Consider the following 24,235-nt stretch of genomic DNA (forward strand, 5'->3'; position numbering starts at 1 on the left):
TTAAGGAGTCTCGTACTGGAAGACGTCAGGGTACAATGCTCTGATAAGATGTGATATTGGGATATGAGTTTATGTTTTAATTGTATGAAGTTCCAAACATGTCATTTTATTTTATTTTATTTTATCACTAAACTTGAGTTCTTTTATAAATTTGAACGGCCTTATTTTAAGCCGAAAATGTTTCAAAGAAGTTTTATTTGATAATAGCAAAGTGAATCTAAATCCTTTACCCATCGTGAATTTACTTACAATTTTATTAAATAAAATTAATTTAATTAAATTTTATGTTATATATATATATATATATATATATATATATATATATATATATATATATATATATATATATATATATATTTCATTTATATGCATGTCAGTGTTGAAGATATCACATCTTTGCATTCTTTGCGATCTTAAAACCTGCCTCAAAAAAAAAAAAATCAGGGATCAACTTTTTATATATCCAATAGCTTAATAACCAGGGCCTTGCACTTGCACGCACGGGTGTTGAAATTTTAATATACAAAGTATTTTTAAAATTATTTTAGTGTAAATATATAATCAAAATATATTGGATTTGCTCATAAAATTATTTGTCTTCAACATTTGACCTTCATCAAACACTTAAAAGTGAAGGGAAAAAAAAGTTAAATGATGAGATATGCAAGGCGTGGTCAAAGGAAAATAAAAATAAAAATATGTGATAAAAGTATGAAAAATGAGATGAATGATAAAGAAAGTAAAAAGAAACATAAACTTACCCATAATTTCTTCCTTATCATGTCATTTAAATGATAAGCCTTTACTGGAAAAACTAACAGTAGAGTAATAGAAAACACAGAAGCATAATGGGATTGTCTAGGATCACAAAAGTGCCACCAGATCCTACGGGTATTCATAAAAATATCCGCTAGCAGGATGAAAATTATCCTTAGAGTTGGATACAAAACGGATATATACTCATAAGAACGGATATATACCCATAAATTTTCATGGGTATTGGTGTGGGTATGGGTAGTATACCACCTATAGTATCCAACTCGTTTGGCCTTGCACATATTATATATATATATTGTAAAAAATAATTATTCTTTTATGACTAATATTTTAAGTCTCTAATCTTTAACAATATTATTACAAGAGTGAAAAATATCAAACATTTAATTAGACTTTTAATTAAGTTATTAGAATATTGACTTTAACAATTGTTATATTGGATGATTATTTTTGTAATTTTATTTATTTATGAGTTTAGAAAAACCAATATTATGTTTGCTTGTTTTAATTAAATTTTAAATATTTTTATGATTTATTATTATTAATTTTATACATAAATAAAATATGAGTCATAAATACCAATAAAGATATATAGTATAGGATCATATACGGATATTATTTTTAAACACGATGTAAATCTTACTCAAGTCCTATCCATTATCACCCTTTTGATTGTCTAAGGAAAAAAGAAGTAGAATATATATTTATTATAATTATAATTACCCTAATAAAAAAGATTAATTTAATTAGTTTACTTTAAAATAATCTTATTTACCTCAAGTAATGTATATTATAACTACCTTGATTTTAAAATAGAATATTCTTTTATAATAAAAAAATTGATAAAAGTTATATTTGTAAAATAAATATATTTTGAAAAAATAAATTATAATAAATTAATTATTATATTATAAAAATCAAAATATGCATAATTACTATAATAAAAAATTTATACTGAGCATACATAATTACTATAACTACTATAAATATAATAATATAATAATAAATAATATATGTAATAATTAGTTTAATTATACATTTCAAAAGAGTTTGATTTTCATATGTTAACTTATTTAAATTTTCAAAGATAGTAATGCGAGATTATCATCCTATAATATATTTTTGTCACAAAATTATCATAAATTTAATGATTTTTTTTTTCAATTTGAATCCATTATAAATTTGAAATTCGGAATAAAATATATGTTATTTTAATTTTATATATATATATATAATAATAATATATTACAATAATCACATTAATTATGCATTTTAAAATGTTCAAATTACCAATGATCAATCATAAAAATAGATTAATTGTCAACTTATATATAAATTCCCAGTAATATATTTATGTCACGAAATTGATATAAATCTTAAGCGATTTTGAAATTTGAAAATTTTGAATTAGAATATATTGTGTTATATAAATTAAAAAGTGATATTGAAAACACGTGATGTTAAAAAAAATTGCCATAATTATAAACCAATATCTATTTAAGATTTAATGTTTTAATTGATTAATTTAATCAAAATATGTATACGTGTTATAAGTGTCTATGTTACTATAATTAAATAAAATAGTGTATTTTTTATAAATTAAAAAATAAAATAAAATAAAATAATAGAATTAGGCAAGAAAAGAATGAATATGATGATTTCAACCGTGCACCTATCAGGTAGGCATTAACCTTCCTAATTTTGACCAGCACGGTATGCACGTACGAAATGTTAAACTATATTTTTCTTTATACATCAGAAATAAAAGAAACGTTATACTATATAAATGTCAGCTGATCCTGGGACTAGCTTTTTCATAGATTTTTTTTTCTTATAGATTCCAATGTAAGACTTATTTAAAGAAAATAATAACATATACCACGAACTAACCAGTTGTTGGTACCGTTCAATTTATAAATGTTAGTGTCAGCGTTAAACTGTATTTGTAAGGTTTATTTATATAATTTCTTTTACGATAATATAAGAAAAAAGATAAACATAAGATAATATTATGTGAATAAAAAATTGTAACCAAAAAGTTAAACCATAAACAAAATTCAAAAATCAATGAAGAAAAAAAAAACATTTTACACTAAAATTTAACATAAACACCAATCAGAATTTTGTGGTACAAACTCTCCTAATCAATCAGTCTGCTTGGGAAACAAAATATATAAATTGGATGATAGAATTTTCTAATTATAGTTCTCTTCAACTAAAGAAGTGACGAAAGCAAAAAATATAATCAAAGGATTAGTATCCACTTGACCAACAGCACGAGTTTAATTAGTTAATTATCATATTGTCAAATATCATTTTCTAAAAATCAAACATAATAAGCAAAGAATTCGTACAAGTGATAAACAAGGCCACTACTTTAGGTTGACAATTCAACAATTGTTTCTTTGCAAATTACTTGACAAACTTGGCCTCTTCTTTCATTTAGTTCATAAAGATGCTTCAATCCTTATGCCTATTTGAGCTTTAGGGCTATGCATCACATGCAAGAAAGTAATAGTCAAGCCAGAGAAAAAGTTAAATGAATAAAATATAATTCAAGAACGAACGTTTGGACATCTAGCTACTGTATTCTACATAATCTGAGGAAATCCTATTTACAATAGTTTTTAAAAAGAACCCAACTGGTAACTTAAAACACAAGAAATTGAAGAGGGGTGAAAAGAAGGATTCACATTAGTTTGGCCACCTCCAGACAAGAAATAAAAATGCAACCAACCTCTGAATGCGGTACATATAACAGGCGGCTTATCAACTGTACCTTGTGGATGAATTTTAGAACTCTCGGTATTTAGTCAAATCAAATGTGAGAGTTCTCGAACAGCTGCAAATTCCAAGTAAACCAGGTCAATACACTGAGCTAGTGCCATAAACATACTATTTAAATCAATTAATGATATCAAGAAATTTACCCTCTTTCAGAGTCTCTGTAAACCCCAACTAATGCTTCGGCTTTGTCATAAAAGGTGTCTTTCAGTGATATCACTATACTCTGAAAACCATTTCCACCATCAGCATCCTGACTAGTCCTTGCTCCTTCACAAGATTTTGAACGAATAAAGCCAGCAACCTTGGCAACATTCAAGTTGTCCAATGCAGCATCAACTTCGTCCAATATAAAGAATGGTGAAGGCTTATAACTGAAACAAGAAGCAAGTAGGGAACCATGTTAATGGAACATGAAGATCAGATATCAGCAAAATAGTTTTAGGCTTATGTAAGATGTGTCAGTATATTAGATGAATTTGTGTTATTAAACACAAATTCAGAGTAGTTACAAAATATTCTTGTTCTAATATTAGTACAAACAACTACCTATGGATGGAGAATAGCAATGCAAGTGCAGCAACTGTCTTTTCCCCACCAGATAGCTGCTCCATATCACGGAAGCGCTTTGTTGGGGGCATAGCAGTGTACTTGATGCCATGTAGAAAGGGATCATCATCATTTTCCAAGTTTAGGTATGCTGTTCCACCCAGTGGATGCGTGTTGCTCTTTGTAAGTTGTTTGTAAATTTTATCTATATTACCAGATATATGGGTGAAAGCATCCATGAACAAGTGGTACCTGCATCCAACACAAACTTTGGCTTCCTCAGAGGACAGATAAGATACAACAATTATCTATTCAAAACAAGCTCCAAAACAGACGGCAAAGAAAACTCCCATATATCTCAATATGAACAATAAGTAACTAGAAATCAAAGATACACATAGAAGTCAAATAAGGAAAGCATGTCAACTTTTTCTTCTTTTTTGTGTGTGTGTGTGTGTTGGGTGGGGGGATGACATAAGGTCATAGTTTTCAGAATTAGAGAGATTCGTAAGGGGAAATGTAGGGCAATACATTTTCAGCAGAAACTTTTCCACAACCCCTTCAGTGAAATTATCAAATAATCAAGTCGACCAGGAGCTGATTGACCTTTTTTATTAGGAATCTTTTAACATAAGATCATATTTTGTGGATTTTTTGTAAAGTTACCATCACAATTTCAAATTGGATCTTAAAGGATGTTGATGTTACTATCACAGTTCTGAGGGATCATAAAGGTTCTTCTGAATTCTATGATGTGATGCCAAAATAGTAAATGGTGGAAGCCAGTGAATGGGTGACCACCCCCAAAATGCTATAGTGGCATAGTAGATTGTGACTTGTGAGGCAGCCCCTGCAGCAAGATATTATCTAGAATGAAAATAATTGAAAACGAAAAGAGTAAAGCACACAAATATGTGTGTGGAGTAGCACATTACAGCATTTACTCAAATTTGATAAATTACACAATTTAGTATAGCATCATCTGTTACGCCTTGTTTGGTACGAAGGAAGGAAATAACTTTTAGTAGAAGGAAATGGGTTGGTGTTTGGTAGGTGAGACTTAGAGAGAAATTAATATAATTGTTGTGACAGTATAATATTTCTCACTTATATCCACTAATTTCTCCATGTCTCTCCTCATCTCTTCTCTATTTCTCTTCTAACCAAACACCTTTAATTTTCACTTTATTTCTCACTTATTTCCATTCATCCTTTTTTTATTTTCATCCACCCTATTTTCTCCTCTACCAAACAGGGCATTAAAAACCACTCCTCACTTATACAAACAACTAGTCATTTCATTTTTTCTTTGCATGTTTTCTGATGTAATTTTAAGATTCCTTAATGTGTCCACCTAAACCATGCACACTATAAACTATTGGCTAGGTACTAATGTTATACAAAATACAAGTAATGGCAAATGAAACAAAAATAGCTTGTACCTTCTCTGCTTAACCTCATTGAATCTCTGTGTTTTTTCCCTCTCCTCTTTCCTGACAGCTTCAAACTCTTCAGTTACAACTCTCTCTTTTTCTAGCAGAGCTTCATATTGGTCTAATGCCTTCAAATTTGGTGCAGTTCTTTCAATTTCAGATATCAAGGCATCCATTTTTTGCTTAAACTCTACCTCAATTTTATCCCTATCTGAGTGTCTCCTATCTTTCAGTGCCCTATTTAGTTGATGAAAGTCAAAAGATGGACCTGGAACTGAGATATCAGTATCCATAGGATCCAGTATGACTGGGAGGCTAATCTGTTCTAGTTCACACTTTTCTAATATCTCCTGCTTTTGCACATTCAACTGATCAATCTGTGCCTCCTGTAAAGACAATAAAGATGTTGGCTATCTATATTATGTCGTGCAAGTTACACAAGAGACAAGAACTGTACTCATCTAACCTTAGAGTGTATCAGACGATTAAGTTTGGATATGTTTGTTGTGGCTGCAGAAGCTTTCTTCTTCCACTCTTGGATTTCCTTTTCACAATCTTCTGACTTTGATTTCCACTCTACAAGAGTAAAAAGAGAACAGAGAAAGAATAAGATTTCCATGGAAGAAAAAATAAACAACAAATTGAAGTAATAGTGGGTCTGTGTTCCCATCAATTTCAAATAGCAAACAGCAAAGGACTACCCAGATAACCAAGCTTTCACCCCAATAACACCCCAAATCCACAAGGGGAAAAAAAAGATAGCAAATCCAACGAAAAACAACTGTCACATGGTATTCTATCAATATCATACAGCCAACACAGGTTGCACCAAATATACCTTTAGCTTCCTCCTTAAGCTGATTAATCTCTTCTGTAGCATTCTCAGCTGCTAACTTTGCTGCAGCCTCTCTGTCCTGTACACGTTTTAAATCTTTCTCTAAAGTGCCAAGAGAAGCTTCCAATTCTTGAATTCGTGAAGTCATATCCCGATTTTGTTCATACTCCAACCTGTAGAATATTTTCCAAAAATACAAACAAATCAATGGCTAGATGGCAAATATAACTTGAAGTTGAGCTCCAAGTATCTTCTCTTTTTTTGCTCTTTATCAATTCTCTTGGGTAATTGGAAACCTTCTGGGCATAAAAGGAGATGCAGTACAAGAAACTTCGGGTAAGTGAGAACACTATATGCAACAAGGGCCATATTCCGTATCACTTAACAAAAAGCTTCAGTTGAAGAACTAATTTTGATGCAGTACATCATAATTGACTCTTGGCTTCTCTACCACATAATCCATGATTTGAACCGTGAACCAACCCGCAAGAGTTATGAATCTAAAATTACTAATGTGAAATAGATCCTAACAACAAAATAGGTAATAGGTATTAGACATTTGCTGACCACCCCCACTTAAACAGTGAAACAAATATACAGACCTAGTCTCCAACACATAATCCTCCAACTAGTATTTCTATCCCCAAGATAATATAGTAATTAGTTTTTTTAAAAGAAAAAAAAAAGATAGCTTAGCATTCTAGACTTGGTTGAACTTCAACAATTGTAGTTTTCTTCTTTCCTCTTTCAATAATGTACTAGTTGTTGGTATTTAAAACACTTCTAGCAAAGCACATACATATTATTTGTTTGCAAGCTCATAAATGCATTCACACATGTAAAATTATGTTGGTCATGTTAACAAATAACAAGGTGTAATTAAAGTAAAAGAGAAGGAACACACTGATATTTTAATTTTGAAAGTTGGCTACTCAGGTTCAGCCTCTCCTCTGCTATACTTTGAGCAGCCTTGAGTCGATTTTCTTCATACTCACGGATGTTTGCAACCCCAACTGACTTGCTGAAGTCCCTGTATATCCTATCAGTAATTTCATTTATCCTCCTCTCAAGCTTACGTACATCTGCATTGCTCTTGTTAACAGCATCATTTAACTGCAGAGCATAAACACCAAGTAACCAGTTAGATATAGAAGAACATTGCTAAAATGAACTAAGGAAATGTAAATGCCACCTTCTGCAGTTCTGGACTGATGCATTCAATTCTTTCTTTGATGGTCTTTTTTTCTTGGCTCAAATTTGAAAGTTTATCTTCAATGCTTCGCTGGCAAAATTAAAAGCATAAAAATAAACGAACAAAAGGAATAACTTCAAACACACAATCCTTAATTAATGTTAGCTTGCATTTGATTGGAGCATGTTTTCAAAAATAAACCACAAAAAATACAATTTTAACTAATTTTGCAAGGACAGAATATGACCAGTTAGATTTCTCATGCCTACAAACAAACTATAGCCAACAGAATATGACCAATTACTTCCAGCTAATTAATGCTGATATTTTAATGCCTATAATTATTAAGTTTCAAATCTAAAAACTTATAAACAATTGGATGAAGTTTGTGCTACTAGAGTTTGGGTGGAACTTATAAACTAGCCAAAAATCCTATGAGCCCTGCTTTACTTGGTCATTTATTGTATCCTAGTTGGAAATTAAAAGACTTGCAGCTTCCATGTTTGATTGTACCTTTTCAATCTCAGCATATTGAATTTTCTTCTCAAGCCCACTAATTTTTCCAGATGCTTCAGACTCTTTAAGGTGCATATCTCTTATTGATCCTAGCTCTTCCAATTCTGATTCATACTGCTCTTTCTTTTTATTAAGTCCTGAGAAAACAACATGATTATTGCAAGAGCAAAAGCTTTGAATTAAATTTTAAAAAAAATGATAAAAACCTTCAATTTTCTTGTCATCCCACTGTTTTGACCTTGCTTCCATTCCACCACTAGTGCCCCCAGTCATTGTGCCGGATTTTGTCAACAGAATTCCGTCCACAGTTACAACTAAGCAAATCAAATTACATAGAACAATGTTCACTAATTTGCAATCTAACAAGCATGATTGTATTAAATGCACCAGGAATGCATCACAAGCATAATAAATACACAATAGGATTCTCCAGAAGCCAGAAGGTTTGTTAGATAAGAAACAAAATTACAAAAAACAAAGAAAAACCGTGCAAAAACCAGAGTCAAGTAAAAGTTATAAACTGGGTGCCAAAAAAATTAAGGAGAATGAGAAGCCAGAGGGAAAAGTACATTGGGATCAAAATGGAACAACATCCAACTACTATCATTAAGCTCTAATGGCATGTCAGTAAGAAGGTAAAGCACCTGTAGATAATAGAAAGAAAAAAGGTCTTCTTACCTTTAAACCTCTCACCGCTCCAGCTTAAAATTTTGGCCTCCTCAAGATCATCACAAACAAGAGTATTCCCAACAGCAAAGAGAATTGCCTTCTCCAAGGAGGGATCAAACTTGCACTAGTTAAGTCAAAAAGCTTAAAGCACTTAAGTTTAGATGTGTATAATTAAGTGGTTTGACAAAAAGCATGAAATTAAACTTTATGATGGGGTATTCATGAGAAGGGAAAGAAGAGAAAGTACAAGAATGATTTATGCTCAATGCTTAATAGACCACCTAATTATAATCCAAGAATGCATCTGTCACTATAGAAATTCATTAATTCAACAGTAAGTCAAATAGCATTTTGATGAGATATGAGAGGAAACTACTGAAAAAAATCTGCAAATCTGAAAAAAAATAATTATATATCCTATTAGGGAAAGGCTTTGATTTTAGTGGGCTACAGGAAACAGCACTGACAACAGAAGCTGTAGCATAAAGCAATACACAACAAGAAGGGTGAGGACAATGTAACAATAGCAAACTGTTAAAAACTACCAAAACCCAGTAACAAGCAAACTCTGATGATGTTAAGATGACAGCAGCTCAATGCATCACAATGACAGACATGGTTACTCCACCCACAGAAACAGCCATTTGCATGAGAAGGAGATTGCACATTCCTTTAGGATTTTGATCATACAATTCAAACGCGGTATGAAGCATACAACAACCTTATTCCACTTGGTGAGGTCAACTACATGGATCACACATCGCCATTGACCTCAAAGCAGGAAGCATGTAAGCAAAAAATATTTTATAACTATACAATGGCAGGACAAAAAATTGGAGTTCATAAAAAGGTAATGTGTGTACTGATGGGTGGTCAACCCATCACCATTGTGCCTTCCCAGATTCAGAAATTTTCAAGCAATGTAGTTAATGTCAGACATTGCTAATTTTTTAAATTAGTCAAAACTCAAAACAATAAAGTCATGATGGACAAGCTATCTACAGAAGGTAAATATCAAGAAAACTCATTAGCACAAATTTAAATAACAAATCTGCAAACACGAACAGAACCAAATTCTTCAAAGTAGCCACTGGAGAAAAAAGGATATTGAATCACGTCAAAAATCAGTTTTGCTGTACCCCCTAATGTGCGCAATCTTTCCATTATTGGCTTCACCCGAACTGATTCCAGAGGAATAAATGTCTGGGGAGGAAGCCTCTGATCTTTTAAATACTGAAAAGCAAAGAAAAATATTCCAATCAATATCAATACATATAACAAAATGAAACCAATTATAGAGCTTCAATGTTCAAACAGGCAAAATTGCAATTTTAACACCAAATTCTAGCTATCAAGAATATTTATAGCAATCTGTTCAGTGCAACCAAAGAGCCGTGTCAAACATAACATAAATTCCACTGGAATGACAGATGCAGAAAGTGAATTCTAGTATCAAGGATGAAAAGACAAAAAAATGAAGGTCCACCAGTTTGAAGGCACCAAACAAGCTTAATACTTGGGCCTCAGTTAACAAGGTTTATGTAGCACATGACATTTTGCTATTTTGGAAGTCCATAATAATTTTATTTTATTTTTGTATTTTTTTCAGAGCTCAAGGAGTGTTCCTATGCATATACATCTTGTATCAATTAATGCTGCTTTGGCTTCTTTTCTTTTTATTTATTCATGCTGTGTAATCACTAATACTAGAGACAAAAAAGGGTATTCAAATCAAAAGCAACAAAAACCATTAAATAGAATCTGAGTTCTAAAAGATAACTTGGTAATCATAAAATCAAAAGGATAAAGCAAAATGGAAAAAAATATTAGGAAAACTTATTAGGACCTTGATGCATTCCTTCCCGGTCTTTTCATTATCAACTACGACTGCATCCATAAATTTACCCATAGCAACGGTAACAGCTAGGTTATACTTCTTTTGTGTTGGCCTACAAAGATCAGTCATACGACCATGAACTCCTTGAAACAGGCGTTTCAGAGTCTCAACAGCCTGAGACAACCTAACATCTCTCTCATTCTCATATCTATCAGCCTTCAATTCACGTAGTTGATTTTCTAATTCACCAATTTTTAACTTCAAATTTTCATATTTTTTCCTGCAGATCAAAAGTAGCACACACCATTACAAAAATAGCATCGGCAAAGTACTTTAACGCAGTGGGAAGCTTTAACAATTTTTTTTTTTTAAAAAAGCATTGAATAACATGTTGAATTACTTGGAATCACGATGTTTGTCCTGCATCACGCGTAGTTCTTTTTTCAAGTTTTCAAGGCCAACTTTATTTTTTGCAGAATTATCAAGAATTTTTTCAAGCCTTGCTCGCATCTGTTCTTCCTGTGAATTCAGTTCAGACTCCCTGTTTCTTAACTGTTGAAGATTTTCTTCCAAGTTCTTTTGAGCTTCACTATCAGCATTTAGTTTCCTATCTAGAAGCTCCTTTTCCTCTCTAAGCTTTGCAGTTTTCATCCCAGCTTCTTCTTTGCTGTAATGCAACATCATTATTACAAATTCCAAAACAGAAAAATGTAATAACAAATTAAAAGTTAACATGCATGATAAGTGATAACTACAAAGTACTGACAAATAAATTTTTAACTGCTCAGGGAGAACAAATAGGCTACCAGAAGACAGAATTGATGAAATTCAGAGCAAATTATGAAAAAAATATTTTTGTTGCTAATAAGGAAGTTCCAATTGAGAACACATGGACAAACTGCTAATGAGAGGTAATTGGTTACTGAATGAAATACCATATACAAGCAACACCATCTACACAATATTGGCTGATATTAGTCAAAATCACCATGAGTAAATGTTCCAACTTCTGGCTAATGACACTAGTTTTCTTTTTCCTTTTCATTTCTACATTATCCAACTAATGCACAATTTTAACCCACATAAAATAAAGGATTTTCCTTCAAGTAACAGAAAATAATATACAGAATTAGCAAAATAGTTTTACCTTGTATCCCTAACAGTCTAGCTCACAAATTATCTCAACAGATCGGAATAATCAAATAACATGAGTACACAGTATAGTGGCAGACATGATTTTAAGTGCACGCCAAAACTTGATAGCATTAAAGTTTTCTCTGAGCACAATGCAAGTATTCTGTTTCCTAAAAAAAGGAAAAAAATGTGTATATATATATATATATATATATATATATATATATATATATATATATATATATATATATGTATGTATGTATAGAGAGAGAAAGAGAGGCAGTAGTTGGCAAACATCTACATCAAATAAACACTCACATGCGAAAATATTCTTCCAAGTCATTGCCTTGCAAATCAAGCTCGTCATCAACATCTCGTCCCTTTTCCTGAAGGTCTGCCATTTTGGCTGTAAGATCCTGGATGTCATTCTGTAGTAATGCTATATCAGCATCATGCTTCGTTCGCTCAACCTTTTTTTTATCAAGCTCTTTCTTCCCTTTTTTAATTTTTGAAGTGATACGAGTCATTTCCTCCTTTAACTTCAGAAGCTCAGGTTGCTGCCAGGAGGGAGGAAAACCAGAGAAACAATCCCATAAACTATTCAGTGTATAGCGTATTTCAGAGCATAACAAATACAATCAACGATAGGATTATGGGAACAACTAAAAGATTTTAGCTAGATGATTTTCAGGTACTCCCAAATCTTTTTATCTCTATTTTGTGTCTAAAGGAGTTGCTATCTTTACCACCCACGCTATTCACAGATTAACAAAACCATTTTCCAAATCTTAAAATTGCAATTTTAAACCCAGTTTTCTTCAAAATAAATATGACCAGAAGCAACAAAGTTCAAAGAGTAGAACATAGAATCGACCTAAGTAAAAAGTTCAATGGCTGGAGTTGATAATAGTATGATGACAATGATCTTAACTATAACCCCACCGCAAATGTAGAAAAAACACTTACACTCTTGTCAAGCTTGTTGCTTTTCTCAGCAATTCTCTTTTCACGTAGTGCAATCTCTTTCAGATATTTGGCCTGTTCTTTTTTCTTTTTACTAGCTTCACTTTCGAAGTATTCTAGTTCTTTAACAACACCTTCACGACTTTTTTCCTCATCTTCAAGATCCTTAATTGTTTCAGCATAATCGTTGTGTATATTAAACAACTTCCACAAGAAATGTTCTCCCTTCATAGATTTCTGCAAGAGAAAAAAACAAAGAGATACTTGAAAACGTCACCTGCCAAAATAAGTCTGATGACTGATCAAGATCAAGAGAGAAAATGCATGAAATGGTGGTCTAGGAAGCACACATGACTCCTAGTTGAAAATGAAGTAGAAATGTCGTCCAGCAATGTAATCATATTTTTTCTTCAGTTGAAAATAAAAAAAAATATCTATAGGTACTTGATAGTGATATAATTAGCCACCAATTTCAACCACTGCAGGGGTTGTCGAAAACTCAGGTAGAAAGATTATTTATCAAAGAAATTAGAAACTATACACCCACGCAAAGCTTAAGCAATTCCAATGAAGGGGAAACAGATACAGGGGACACATAGAGGTCACTAAAAGCGGAACCTATAATTTTTTGTCAGTAGCCTTTGGATCTTCAAGAGAAAGTTCCACTTTCAATCAACAATCTCTATCAATTATCAAACCAGGTCAATGGAGCAATGGAGGTAGGAAGAACACAGAAAAGCAGTGAAGTCGTGGAAGTGTTGATGTAAGAAGGGTAATAGGAAAACTGAAAGTGAAACTCTTACTTTTTTTACTTTTTATAGTTAATAGAAGTACCACCCTGCCTTGGTCCAATTAGTCATGTGGCAGAAGAAAGTACAATAAAAATATAATATTAAAGCTAAACAAAGCAAATGAAACTACATCAAACTAAAACAGGCCAATTGGAACAACAGGCAACCTACACCTACACACATACACAACAAGCATAAACAAACATAAATTGAAACAGATCCCATTACCAGTTCTTGTTGCAGACAGAGATGCTTCTCTGCTTCTTCCTTCTGTTCTTTCTTCTGCTTTCTCTCCATAACCACAGTCTTCTTTTTCTGATAAACAAGCGCTGATTTTTCCTCAGCAGCACCTTTTTCCTCCTCAAACTGCTCATAGTCCCTCTTGCACTCGTCAGAGCCGGATATCTGTTCCACCAGTGCAGTGAGCTCTTTGGGATTCTTCGACGCAATAGACTCCACATCACCCTGCACAATTTAGCATTGTCAATTGACACCTGTAACAGATATAGGCCATGCTTAGATAAACTTCAGTTCAGAGTCTAAAATAGCATTGCTTTAGTGCCAGAGTGGAGCGGCTACAAGGGCCACCATAGCGGAGCATTTCAGTGTAACAGCTGTAGTGGACCAAATAGCGTCTGTAGCAGACAGGATAGTGGCACTATGAGTTGTTTCCAGAAAATCCCTTTGAATAGAGAATTAGGGCTTTTTTAGGGGGATATTCTTGGGATTTCAATTTCCAAAACGAAATGTACAACTATAATAGGAGTGAAAATGATAAAGAAGAAGGCTTAGATTTTAAAGATGATGATTGATGATTCCTATCTAAGAAACTAGTATTTGACCTTTGTTGATATTAAGTTGTTTGTTTTGCTTAAGGTCCCTATTATGACTTTTTACTGTTAATTATGAATTATGAATGTCATGATTTTTTGAGAATTTATCTCTGTATAATAACTAACAATAGAAACTATCCCACTCTAGCATTTTTCAGGGATATAAAAAACGCTGCCTCTCCATAGAAACTTATATTCACCTCAAGCTTTTGGAGAAGTAAAACAATAGAGCTTCAACAAAAGTTAATTGCACAAAAAGGGGAAAAGAAGCGAAGCAGAACCTGAAAGACCAAGAAATTGCGAGCTTTGACGAGAATGCCGAGGGACTTAAGTCTGTTGTTGTAGGTGTCCCAATTGACAAGGGATTCGTCGATGCGGTACTCGCTGGCGCCGGCGCTGGTGATGGTGCGAGTGAACTTGATCTCGGTGGAGTTGGCGAGGTGGTAGACGAGGCGGACGAAAGCTCTGCGGCCTTTCTGCTCCTTCTCGCGGTCGTCGAAGGCGTAGATGAGGTCCTTGAGCTGCGCGCCACGGAGCTGGCCGGTGCGGACGCCGAGGACGAAGCTGATGGCGTCCATGAGGTTGGACTTGCCGGCGCCGTTGGGGCCAATGATGGCGGTGAAGTCGTAGAAGGGACCGATCACTTGGAAGCCCTTGTAGGACTTGAAATTCTCCACCTCGAGGCAGTGGATTTTGCCCGGGGAGAGTAGCGACGGCATCGTGAAGTTCGTGCGTGCGTGCTCGGAGTGAAACTGTGAAACCCTAGGTCGAATCGAAGGTGCGGTTCCGGCAAGGGTGGAGTGAGGTTAGGGTTTGGAATTGAATGGGGGAGAGGGGAAATTGGCGGGAGAAGAAACCCTAAGAGAGAGTAGAGTGCGTCGTTAGTCGTTACGTAGCCAGTAGAGAAAGAATGACTTAAAGCTTTAACGCGATAGAAAGAGGCTTTGATATACTCACTCAACCAAAAAAATAAAACATATAATTGACTTATTGTTATGATTATAGACTTAATTATATATTTGGTCTTTCAATTATAATTTAAAATTTAATTTAGTTAATCATTCATTAAAATGCTTAATTAGGCTTTAAACGTAACAATCATGTGATTTTCGTTCAATTATAACTTTTTCTTTTGTGAATGAAAGGGGCTTAAGAAACAAACTAGAATTCCCAATGTTTGCCGGGAATGAGAAAATAACATTTTCATATGATCACGAAATAGTCCACCAGCTACAACTTTGGTAATTATAACTTATACCATTAAATTCTAATTTGGGGCGAGTTAAATTTGTAAATAGTGACGGCTTAAAAATAGAATTAACTTTCATATGATCACGTAATAGCCCCAGTTTAACTATTATAATTTAAAAAAACCATAGATTATCCTAAATCAATTTCAATCAGAACCTAACCATCCCCCAATTAACACACTCAAAACCCTGACTACCTCAAATCAACACAATCAGAACCCTAATCACCTCAAATCAACACAATTAGAGCACAATCATAAAAAAAAATTGGAAAAAAGCAAATGGGTTGTCGTCGTCTAATTCTCCAACCCCAACACCCACCCATCCCCTTCGTGAACACAACTTAAGCTCACAATGGAGCAAATTTGGTTCATTGTTTTAGGGGGTGGATGCATCATATCTGGACTTGTGGTTTAGGTTGCGTGCGGAGGTTGGTGGATTTGGTTTGGGTGGTGGGTGCAAATCTGGGTTCCTGGGGGTGCGGTGGTGGTTGGTGGTGTGCGCAGACAATGGAGCGCGATTGTGTGGTTGGTGGTATGCGTGGAGTTTGGATCTTTGCGGAGGTTGATGGTGCTTGTTTGGGCTGAGTGTGGATTTGGGTCCACAGAGGTTGTGGTGGTTTCTGGTGGTGCGCGGTGGTGCGCGGTGGTGCTTGTTTGGGCTTTGCGGAGGTTGGCGGTGTCGTGGTTGCGGTATGATGCTGGCAATGTCATGGGTGGCGGTACTAGTCATGGTTGTGGGTGGTTTTTTAGGGTAGAAGGTTAGAGAAAGCAAAAGAAAGAGGTTGACTGTAAGTCAACGTGAAATTTTTTACAGAAAGGTTATAATTAATGCGTTTTTAGAACTTCAACATTTTAATAATTAATAGATCAAATTGAACTTTAAATCAAATGTATAATTAAGCTATTGTTGTATTATAAAGGTGATTAAGTTTTTAGTCTTTTGAATTTTTTAAAATTTTGAGTTTTAGCTCTTAAACAAAATTTAATCTTTTATTATGTTACATGTTTTTTTTAATGCCATGTGTATTTATTTTAATTATTTAAAGAGAGCTCATTTTCTAGCAGCTAAAAATTGTTAGAAATTGCTACACTTTTTTACGCAATGGACCTGAGTACATGAACTCCAATACCAACACAAAAGTGACAACATAGATCAAACACAACCCTCTATTTCCCTTCTTTCTCTCATCTCGATCTCTCAAGAACCAGAGGGACCATTGCTTTCTCTTTAACATGGGCAAAATTGAGAATCCATTTTCCTTTTTTTCTCCAAACTATCCCCGGTGAGTGTTTTCAACACAATGTTGTTATGCTCAGACAACATTTGCCCCCAATTTCATGATCTCAAACCTTCCAAATGCAGCCCAATTTCAGAACTTGTACAAGGAAGCTATTCATTGAATTATTTTATATTCATCCAATTATTTTAGTTACTAGATGAATATAAAATAATTTTATCTGGTCAATCAATTAAAAATTATAATTGGTGTGGTTTTTAAAATAATTATTATAAAAGTTAATAAATTTATTATACATAATAAATTATAATTGAATGATATATATTTTCTCTTAAAAAATAAATATTCACCTTAAACTTTGTATCTTTTCTAAATATAAGCATCATAATTTTTTATTCAATCTCAATTAGTGTTTAAATTTTTTATTATTGTTACAGTGAACCATTTAAAAAATATATAAAAATTAAAATAACCACAATTGGATATAATTATATAAATATAATGAGACATGGGGCGTAAATAATTTTGATGAAGTCAACAAGAAAATAACATGAAAAATTAAAACAAAAAAAAAATATTTGACGACGAACATCCATACAATACTACGAGACATGTAAAGAGAGAAGAAAAAGAAAAAAATAAGCGAGCGAGCTTCGTTTCCTCGAGCAGCCATAGTGTTCCTAGATGAACCTTCCAGTTCATGTTTGGACCTTTGTTGGCCATTGCTGGAAAGGAAGAATTTCCAGAGGTCCATTCCTAGAGTTATGCCCCAAGGCTTTGAAGGTATCTTGCAGATGCTTCAGAACCTGCAGCTAATGATTCAAATGGCTGAATGAGAGCATCAATATCATCATTCCCATCATCAATGGCAACTTGCCCACTACTTGATGTCGATTGATCAAGAAATGTTTGCTCTGCATTAGTTGTTTCCAAATTAGCTTCAAGAGAGGAAGGGATTTGAGATTTTGGTGTCCCGACATATATACTTTAGTGCTAAGTTACATACATGGTACTAAAATTGTCATATCTCACTAATGAATGATTATTTTACAAAATTTTGATAAAGATATGGACTACTTTAGATTTTTCATTAAGTTAAAACTAATATACAGATATAAAAAGTCGGAGACCAAATTATTTATTTACTTAGAAAAAAAATACAAAATTTATCTAATCTTTTGGATCAATTTTTAACTAATAAACAATATGATAATTAATTTTTTGAATCTATTTAATTAAAAATACTACAATTCCGTGCCTCTATAAATTTGTGGGTTGATTAAAGGGAGTAGTTATAAGAATATTTGTGGATCAATATAAAAAAAGTATATATAAAAACATCATATTATTCTCTATTCTCAACATAGATTATAAAGGAGAAAAGGGGGGAGAGGGTGGGTATTGCTTCACACACACAAACACAAACACAAACACAAACACAACAGTGTCTGCTGCACCCTACAATGGTTTCGCTACCAACATGGTTTCGCTACTTTCACCACAAGGTCGGATACTCCGTTTCCCTCGCCGTGAAGGTTCTTCTTCCCTTCCTTTACTCTCTCACCCTTTTTTTTTCTTTTTTTATTGTAATTTTATTCTTCCTGATAATTGTCAATGGTAGTCGTTTATATTTGTTGTAAAGTTTTCCTACTTTTAATTTGCGCGATTCCTGCTTAATAAAAGGAAAATAGAAAGCGGTGTGCTTGCTATTACCCTTGTTTATTATTTGGTGGAGAAATTTCATTTGTGGGAATATCTGGATTTTATGAAGAGCGAAAGAGATTAGAATTGAAATTGAAATTTGCTTCGTTGTCAAATGGTATGGTGTTCTGCATAGTGTGTTTGTAATGTTTTCGTTTAGGTTCTGGTTTTTAATGTTTTCAGTCTAGTCCAGATCATGCTCGATGGTCGTGTTAGAGGATTTTGCAACTGGTTGTTTCATTGTGTTGTTAAGGAGATCATCACTTGTAAATGAATGCGAGTCGGTATGGGTGTGATGATAGAATCTCTCATTTGGAACATACGAGTACGTTCCGAGAATGATGTTTTTTTGTAATTGTTAGTGGGAATTAATGATTGCAAGTACATTTAAAACTGTTTATTTTGCTGTTTAAGTGTTCGGCATGGTAACGATGATGAGAAAGTTCTGTAATTTGGGTCTAGGGTAGGATCCTTCTCATAATTTGTTCTAATAACTTGTCTTGTTTATTTACAATGAGATCTTTGCTCTTAGTTCATTCAAAAGTTCTTACTCAACATGAGACCTTGTTGAATTCTCTGTCAATAGGCACTCTAGCTTGTATGTTAATTAGATTTGGGGAAAAAAGATTAATGAATGGAACAAAATTTGCTTGTCCTCAAATCAGGAGCCGTGTAGTTTGAAATAAATCATATTTGGTGTTCTCGTAGCAATAGAATGCTGGCTGAAATATTTAAGCTGAGAAATTTAACTTTTATTTATTACAACAAAGTGAATAAGGGCTTGTTTGGATAAACTTATGAGGAAGGAAGGAAAAATGAAATAAGCTTCCCCATAAGCTAAATTTAGCTCATGCATAAGTTAAAAATAAGTTTTTGAGGAAGCAAATATGTCAGAGCTTCTACAAATTAGCTGATGCAAAAGCTAATTTTTCATTCCTATTTTCTTCTCCTATTAGTGCTTATGGAGAAGTTTATCCAACAGGTCCTAAGTTTAACTGTATGTCTAAACTACCTTGGATAAGAAGAAATCATAACCTTTCAAACAAAACTCCTTTTGTTTTATTTATTTTCTTCCGTACATTGGGTATTGTTCAAGCAATAGGTCTTCTCCACTCCCTTTTAAATTTATGCAGTGTTAACAGAGGTGTTGGTGGCTTGGAAACCAATTTCTATCTTATTTTATGAAAATTAAGGGAAACATTGGATAAGAGGCGTTGGAGGGCATGTGATTTCCAAGATTACGCTTTTATCTTGAAAAGGCTAATCTATTGGTTGTCAATCATTTCATCCTAAAGAATGACATTTATAGGAATATTTTTCCTTGTAGTTTAAGTTCTACAACTGTGCCAGTGCAAGGTTTTCCTGTTTTCTATAACTGTTTATCACATTGTCAGCACTTATAAATCCCCTCCTCTGAAATGATTTTTACTATACAATGTTTAATGTGAACAGAACAATAAAGGAGATCCAATCACAGCCAGAGAGATAAATGATGCTGTTTGGAAAAACTTCTTTCTAGGAAAGCTGACATACTTGCTCTGGAATAAAGGAGAGGAGATGGCCCCTACTATTGATGGAAAAGCAGTAACTCTTGTTCGGAAATTACCAGCTGTAGACCCAACGTAATTTCATACACTATCCTTTTGTGCAAATCTATTGACTGTTATTGCTAGTTGTTTGATATTGGCCTTCTAAAGCTAGAGATTCAATATACATGTTTTACATAAGAAGCTTCTATTTGCTTTATATGCCTTTCTTAGACTCTCGGTATGCTGTATCTTCTTCTTGGATAGCTGTGCAACCCTTGCTTACAAACTCTTTCAGTCACTTATTTTCTTTTCAATGTCTGTTCAGATAGATCCCACTTTTTTTACATCTGGCCCATCATATATTTGTCGTAGTGAACTCTTGAAAATCTTTTTTCTTGTTAAATTATAGTTTATCCACTGCCACTACTGAACATCTGTGTAACACAATTTAAGTTTACCCACTTTATCTTGACAACATTAAATAGTACATCATTTCGGTGCTGTGTCCATCCAAAATAGCAGAATGGCATAGAAATAGATATCATCTGGAGCTTATTATTTAGTGTATTATCATCTCCATTTTTGTTATGATAGTCTGGGTTCTTTGACAGGAGTGTTTTTGTAGGAGATGTTGTGGTTATGAAGGACCCTGAGAAGCCAGATAACTACCTACTCAGAAGATTAACTGCAATTGAAGGCTATGAAGTGGTTTCTACTGATGAAAAGGATGAACCCTTTATTCTTGAGAAGGATCAATGCTGGGTAGAGGCTGAAAATGAAAAATTGAATGCCAAGGTAAAAGCTGCCTAACTTTGCTATCCCTAGGTGGATCATTATGCACCTCTGCCACAATTTGAACAATATTATTGTATTAATGTCATAGTAAAAGTTTTAGATTAAAACATCATTTATCAAGCAATGAGTTATCATTGATATACAAGTATTCAAGTTGATTACATACTCTTAGTCATTTAAACTTTCTGAAATCAGTGTGTAAGATTAATTTGATAACTAGATTGTTACAGAAGAATGATAAATAGACTCTCAATAGATTGATTGGTTAAAATAATTTTATATGATGAGTTAGTAGAGGTGACTCAACCTAATGAGGTAAGACTTTTGTTGTTTGTTGTTGACTTAGTGGAGTGTAAGCCCGTACTTACTTTTGTCAACAATTCTGACACTATTGACTGGATCCGAACTTATTTTTCTGTTAAACACCCTCTTTTTAAGACATAAAAATGAAAGACTGTAGCTTATCATGGCAATTCAGTCAAGCAACTTTTGGAGTTCAGTTTATGATATGGCTAGAGGTCGTATATGTTAGCAAGTTTGACTTGATTCCCCAATTGGAAATGTTCAATCCATGTTTTAATTCATTCATGACTTTTATTTTTCTGGTAATACCAAAATTGCTTATTCCTAAACAATAACCATGGTTGTAACCTGTAGAAGAAACAAAAAACACCTCTAACAGAAGAAAAAGAAATCACCCACTAACGATTTTTAGTGAGACTCTCAATATTTGATTATTTTCTATGTAGCACTGTATGGTTAAGTGAGAACTGGGGATATACTTAATTTGAACCTCATAGATTTTCTTACAGCTTTGGAATTTTGTTAAGTGACCAAATTATCTTTAAACTTCAAAGTGAATGTTTCCACAAAGGCTAGTAAATCTGCTGTAATATTTTTGCTATGCTTTTCCCTCTATAATTGCTTGTAGAACACTAGGAACAATTCATTGTTTAATGCTCCCAACCCAAATGGCAGGAAGCCAAGGATAGCCGAACATTTGGTCCAGTTCAGATGACAGACATTGTAGGCAGAGTCATATATTGCCTGCGAAGTGCTGTAGACCATGGCCGTGTACAAAACAGGTGAACTAAATTTCTTAGGCTAACTAAACTATCATGAACAAAAAATGGGGATGCTCTTTTGAATTGATTGTTGATATATTTTACCCCTTAACCAGTGATTTCGGCATGCGAAACGATACACCAGTGCTGGAAGTGGAACTTGATGTTGATGAGATGGCAAAGAGTCACAAAGCCTGAAACATTTTTCCCAAGAAACACTAACTAGTTTACTTTACGCATGCCTTAGTTTCTTCTTGTGGATTTTCCTTGAAGCACAGATTGAAGAATAAAAAAATATGATTTTTAAATTGTTGCAATGGGATGATGGTGTTATGTGGATGTCCTCTGCATGCTAGGCAATTGGCTGCGGCCTGTGTTAAAGCTTGAGTTCAACATTATTGTATGCTAAGTTCTAGCAAGGACTCCTCTGCCCTTTGTTCTATTCATTTGGCTGTAAAATTGACCAAGTTTTGGTCTTTTTTTGTTAATGGTCGAGGAAGATAATAAAAGATGCTGCGTTGTTAGAAATAATGCTTTCAGATATTTTCATTTTGTGAAGACCTAGTGCCTAGACTGAGTGTTCACTTCTTGTCATATTGTCTTTCTAGGGAATAATCCTTGATATCCGTTCTCTTTAGTCAGTTGAGTGAAAAAGAACGTTTAACTAAAATTTACCTGGATCACACGCACAAACTTTTAAGTCACAATTTATGGTTAATGACCTGCATTAGAATGATGCTTGCAAAGGTGGAATTGATTTCTTGGATCCTCTGTTGAGACTATAGATTATCACTTCACAGACGTTTATGGTAATTGGTAAAATTCCAACGTAATAAAAAAATACTCATTTTTTTATCCACACTTGAAATTAAGACAATTTTTTATTTATCATTTTCTAATACGCAAAGTGCTCTTATAAATATTTTTTAAATTAATTAAGTTTCTTTGTGACATTTTCCTTTTTTATTTATATATGTATATAATTTTAAAAAAGTTATCACCTATGCTCAATTTTACTTTTTTATATTAAATTTTGTTCTTTTTGTTCTCAAATATAAACTGATATAATGTTTTTTTTTCTTTAAATTTAAGTTTATTATTGCGTGACTTATAAATTCTGTATTTTTTTTCTTTTAAAAGTTAACCCATCATTTTTTTCAATTTTAAATTTTAATTGCTTTGAATTAGTTATGCCTATATATATATTTATGATTTTATATATTTTATTTTAATAAACAAAGTAAACCTTTAATTGATATTTTAAAATAGTATCCAATACCGTGTTATGTTATTACATATTCTGGGTCATTAAATTAGTTCTTTAATGATATTAAACGTGATAAAAAAAAGTTGTTATAAATTTATTCCTATACTATAGATTAAAATATTTAATTGTCAGCATTACGTTTAATTGAGTAAGACTGAACTTTAAAATTTACTCATAACACAACAAAACTTAAATAACATGAATATACACAATGAAAATTAAAACAATTGGAAACACAGCCTTATAATAATATGACATGAGACCACAACGGGAACACTAGAAAGTTGAAATACAAGAGAGAGAGCGTATCGATCACGCAACACAAACTTTTGAGTTTCGAATGTTGTCTCCGTGCTTTGTTGTGTTCAATGTTTCAGAATGAACCTCGGTATATTGAATTCTTTATGAATTTAGAATGACCCTTGGATTTTGAGAATTCTTAATGGATTTAGAATGACAATTGAAGTTATTAGCCTTGTAATAACTTGGAAAGAAAAAAGCAAGAAGGAAGAAAGAAATAAAGGATGCTCAGGAAACTCAGAATCAATATTGATTAACTTGCAGGAAAAATTACAAAAACTATATCTCCTGTGGTTATTAGCTATACACACATATATAAGAGGAGAAACAAAAGAAAATAACTAAATACAGCAAAATAGAATTATAATAGAATTAATCGAAAAATAGAAGCTAGTTAGAAACAGAATAGCAGAAGTAGCACTAGACGCCTTGATCCAATACCCCCCCCCCCCCCCCTTCAAGATGGGAGGAAGATGTTATCAATACCCAACTTGACAATGATATTAAGAAATGTATTTCGGGGTAAGGCTTTGGTAAAAATATTTGCAAGTTGGTGGTACTTTCTGACATGCATGAGCCTCAAAATTCCTTGAGAAACCTTTTTCCTGACAAAATGTAGATCAATCTCTAAGTGTTTGGTCTTCTCATGAAAAGTGGGGTTGGAAGAAATATGGATTGATGCTTGGTTATCACAGTAGACAGCAGCAAAGGGAATTCTGAAATTGAAATCAGTGAATAAATTTCGAATCCATGTAATTTCACTAGAGACAAAAGTC

The 24,235-nt window shown here is 33.2% G+C and overlaps 3 protein-coding genes across 5 annotated transcripts; 1 reads left to right on the forward strand and 2 right to left on the reverse strand.

Moving 5' to 3' along the window:
* Positions 1-3,159: 3,159 nt before the first annotated feature.
* LOC114382827 (structural maintenance of chromosomes protein 1-like) lies at positions 3,160-16,281 on the reverse strand. Of its 3 annotated transcripts, XM_028342467.1 has the most exons (19): positions 15,885-16,281; positions 14,595-15,171; positions 13,709-13,945; positions 12,693-12,926; positions 12,045-12,283; positions 10,993-11,259; positions 10,602-10,872; positions 9,864-9,988; positions 8,765-8,874; positions 8,293-8,400; positions 8,084-8,223; positions 7,571-7,660; positions 7,283-7,491; positions 6,382-6,551; positions 6,010-6,119; positions 5,553-5,929; positions 4,111-4,362; positions 3,708-3,935; positions 3,160-3,619 (listed from the first exon to the last, which is right to left on the reverse strand). In XM_028342467.1, exons 2-19 carry the CDS (start codon positions 15,030-15,032, stop codon positions 3,571-3,573), a joined length of 3,654 nt encoding a protein of 1,217 aa, XP_028198268.1. In that variant the 5' UTR covers positions 15,033-15,171; positions 15,885-16,281; the 3' UTR covers positions 3,160-3,570. The 3 variants fall into 3 exon arrangements, 2 of the variants coding, with proteins under 2 accessions (XP_028198268.1, XP_028198267.1); XM_028342466.1 differs by lacking the exon at positions 15,885-16,281 and having other exon boundaries at positions 14,595-15,760; XR_003660295.1 differs by lacking the exons at positions 3,160-3,619; positions 3,708-3,935; positions 15,885-16,281 and adding an exon at positions 4,777-4,960 and having other exon boundaries at positions 4,227-4,362; positions 14,595-15,763.
* LOC114381725 (early nodulin-75-like) lies at positions 15,942-16,295 on the reverse strand. Its single transcript, XM_028340951.1, has one exon. The coding sequence runs from the start codon at positions 16,293-16,295 to the stop codon at positions 15,942-15,944; it is 354 nt and encodes a 117-aa protein (XP_028196752.1).
* A 1,873-nt stretch (positions 16,296-18,168) lies between these two features.
* LOC114380940 (mitochondrial inner membrane protease subunit 1-like) lies at positions 18,169-22,423 on the forward strand. The gene is made up of 5 exons (XM_028340079.1): positions 18,169-18,338; positions 19,957-20,126; positions 20,645-20,828; positions 21,807-21,913; positions 22,009-22,423. Exons 1-5 carry the CDS (start codon positions 18,267-18,269, stop codon positions 22,088-22,090), a joined length of 615 nt encoding a protein of 204 aa, XP_028195880.1. The 5' UTR covers positions 18,169-18,266; the 3' UTR covers positions 22,091-22,423.
* The last annotated feature ends 1,812 nt before the right edge of the window (positions 22,424-24,235 follow it).

The sequence above is a fragment of the Glycine soja genome, chromosome 13 (assembly GCF_004193775.1).
Source record: "Glycine soja cultivar W05 chromosome 13, ASM419377v2, whole genome shotgun sequence".
NCBI lineage: Eukaryota > Viridiplantae > Streptophyta > Magnoliopsida > Fabales > Fabaceae > Glycine > Glycine soja.

Coding starts and splice junctions, on each gene's coding strand:
- LOC114382827 (XM_028342467.1), bottom strand. CDS start 15,032: ATGCCGTCGCTACTCTCCCCGGGCAAAATCCACTGCCTCGAGGTGGAG. Junction 13,946..14,594: donor GCAATTTCTTGGTCTTTCAG/GTTCTGCTTCGC, acceptor TAAATTGTGCAG/GGTGATGTGGAGTCTATTGC. Junction 3,620..3,707: donor TACAGAGACTCTGAAAGAGG/GTAAATTTCTTG, acceptor TGGAATTTGCAG/CTGTTCGAGAACTCTCACAT.
- LOC114381725 (XM_028340951.1), bottom strand. CDS start 16,295: ATGACTAGTACCGCCACCCATGACATTGCCAGCATCATACCGCAACCA.
- LOC114380940 (XM_028340079.1), top strand. CDS start 18,267: ATGGTTTCGCTACCAACATGGTTTCGCTACTTTCACCACAAGGTCGGA. Junction 20,127..20,644: donor TTACCAGCTGTAGACCCAAC/GTAATTTCATAC, acceptor GTTCTTTGACAG/GAGTGTTTTTGTAGGAGATG. Junction 21,914..22,008: donor CATGGCCGTGTACAAAACAG/GTGAACTAAATT, acceptor CCCCTTAACCAG/TGATTTCGGCATGCGAAACG.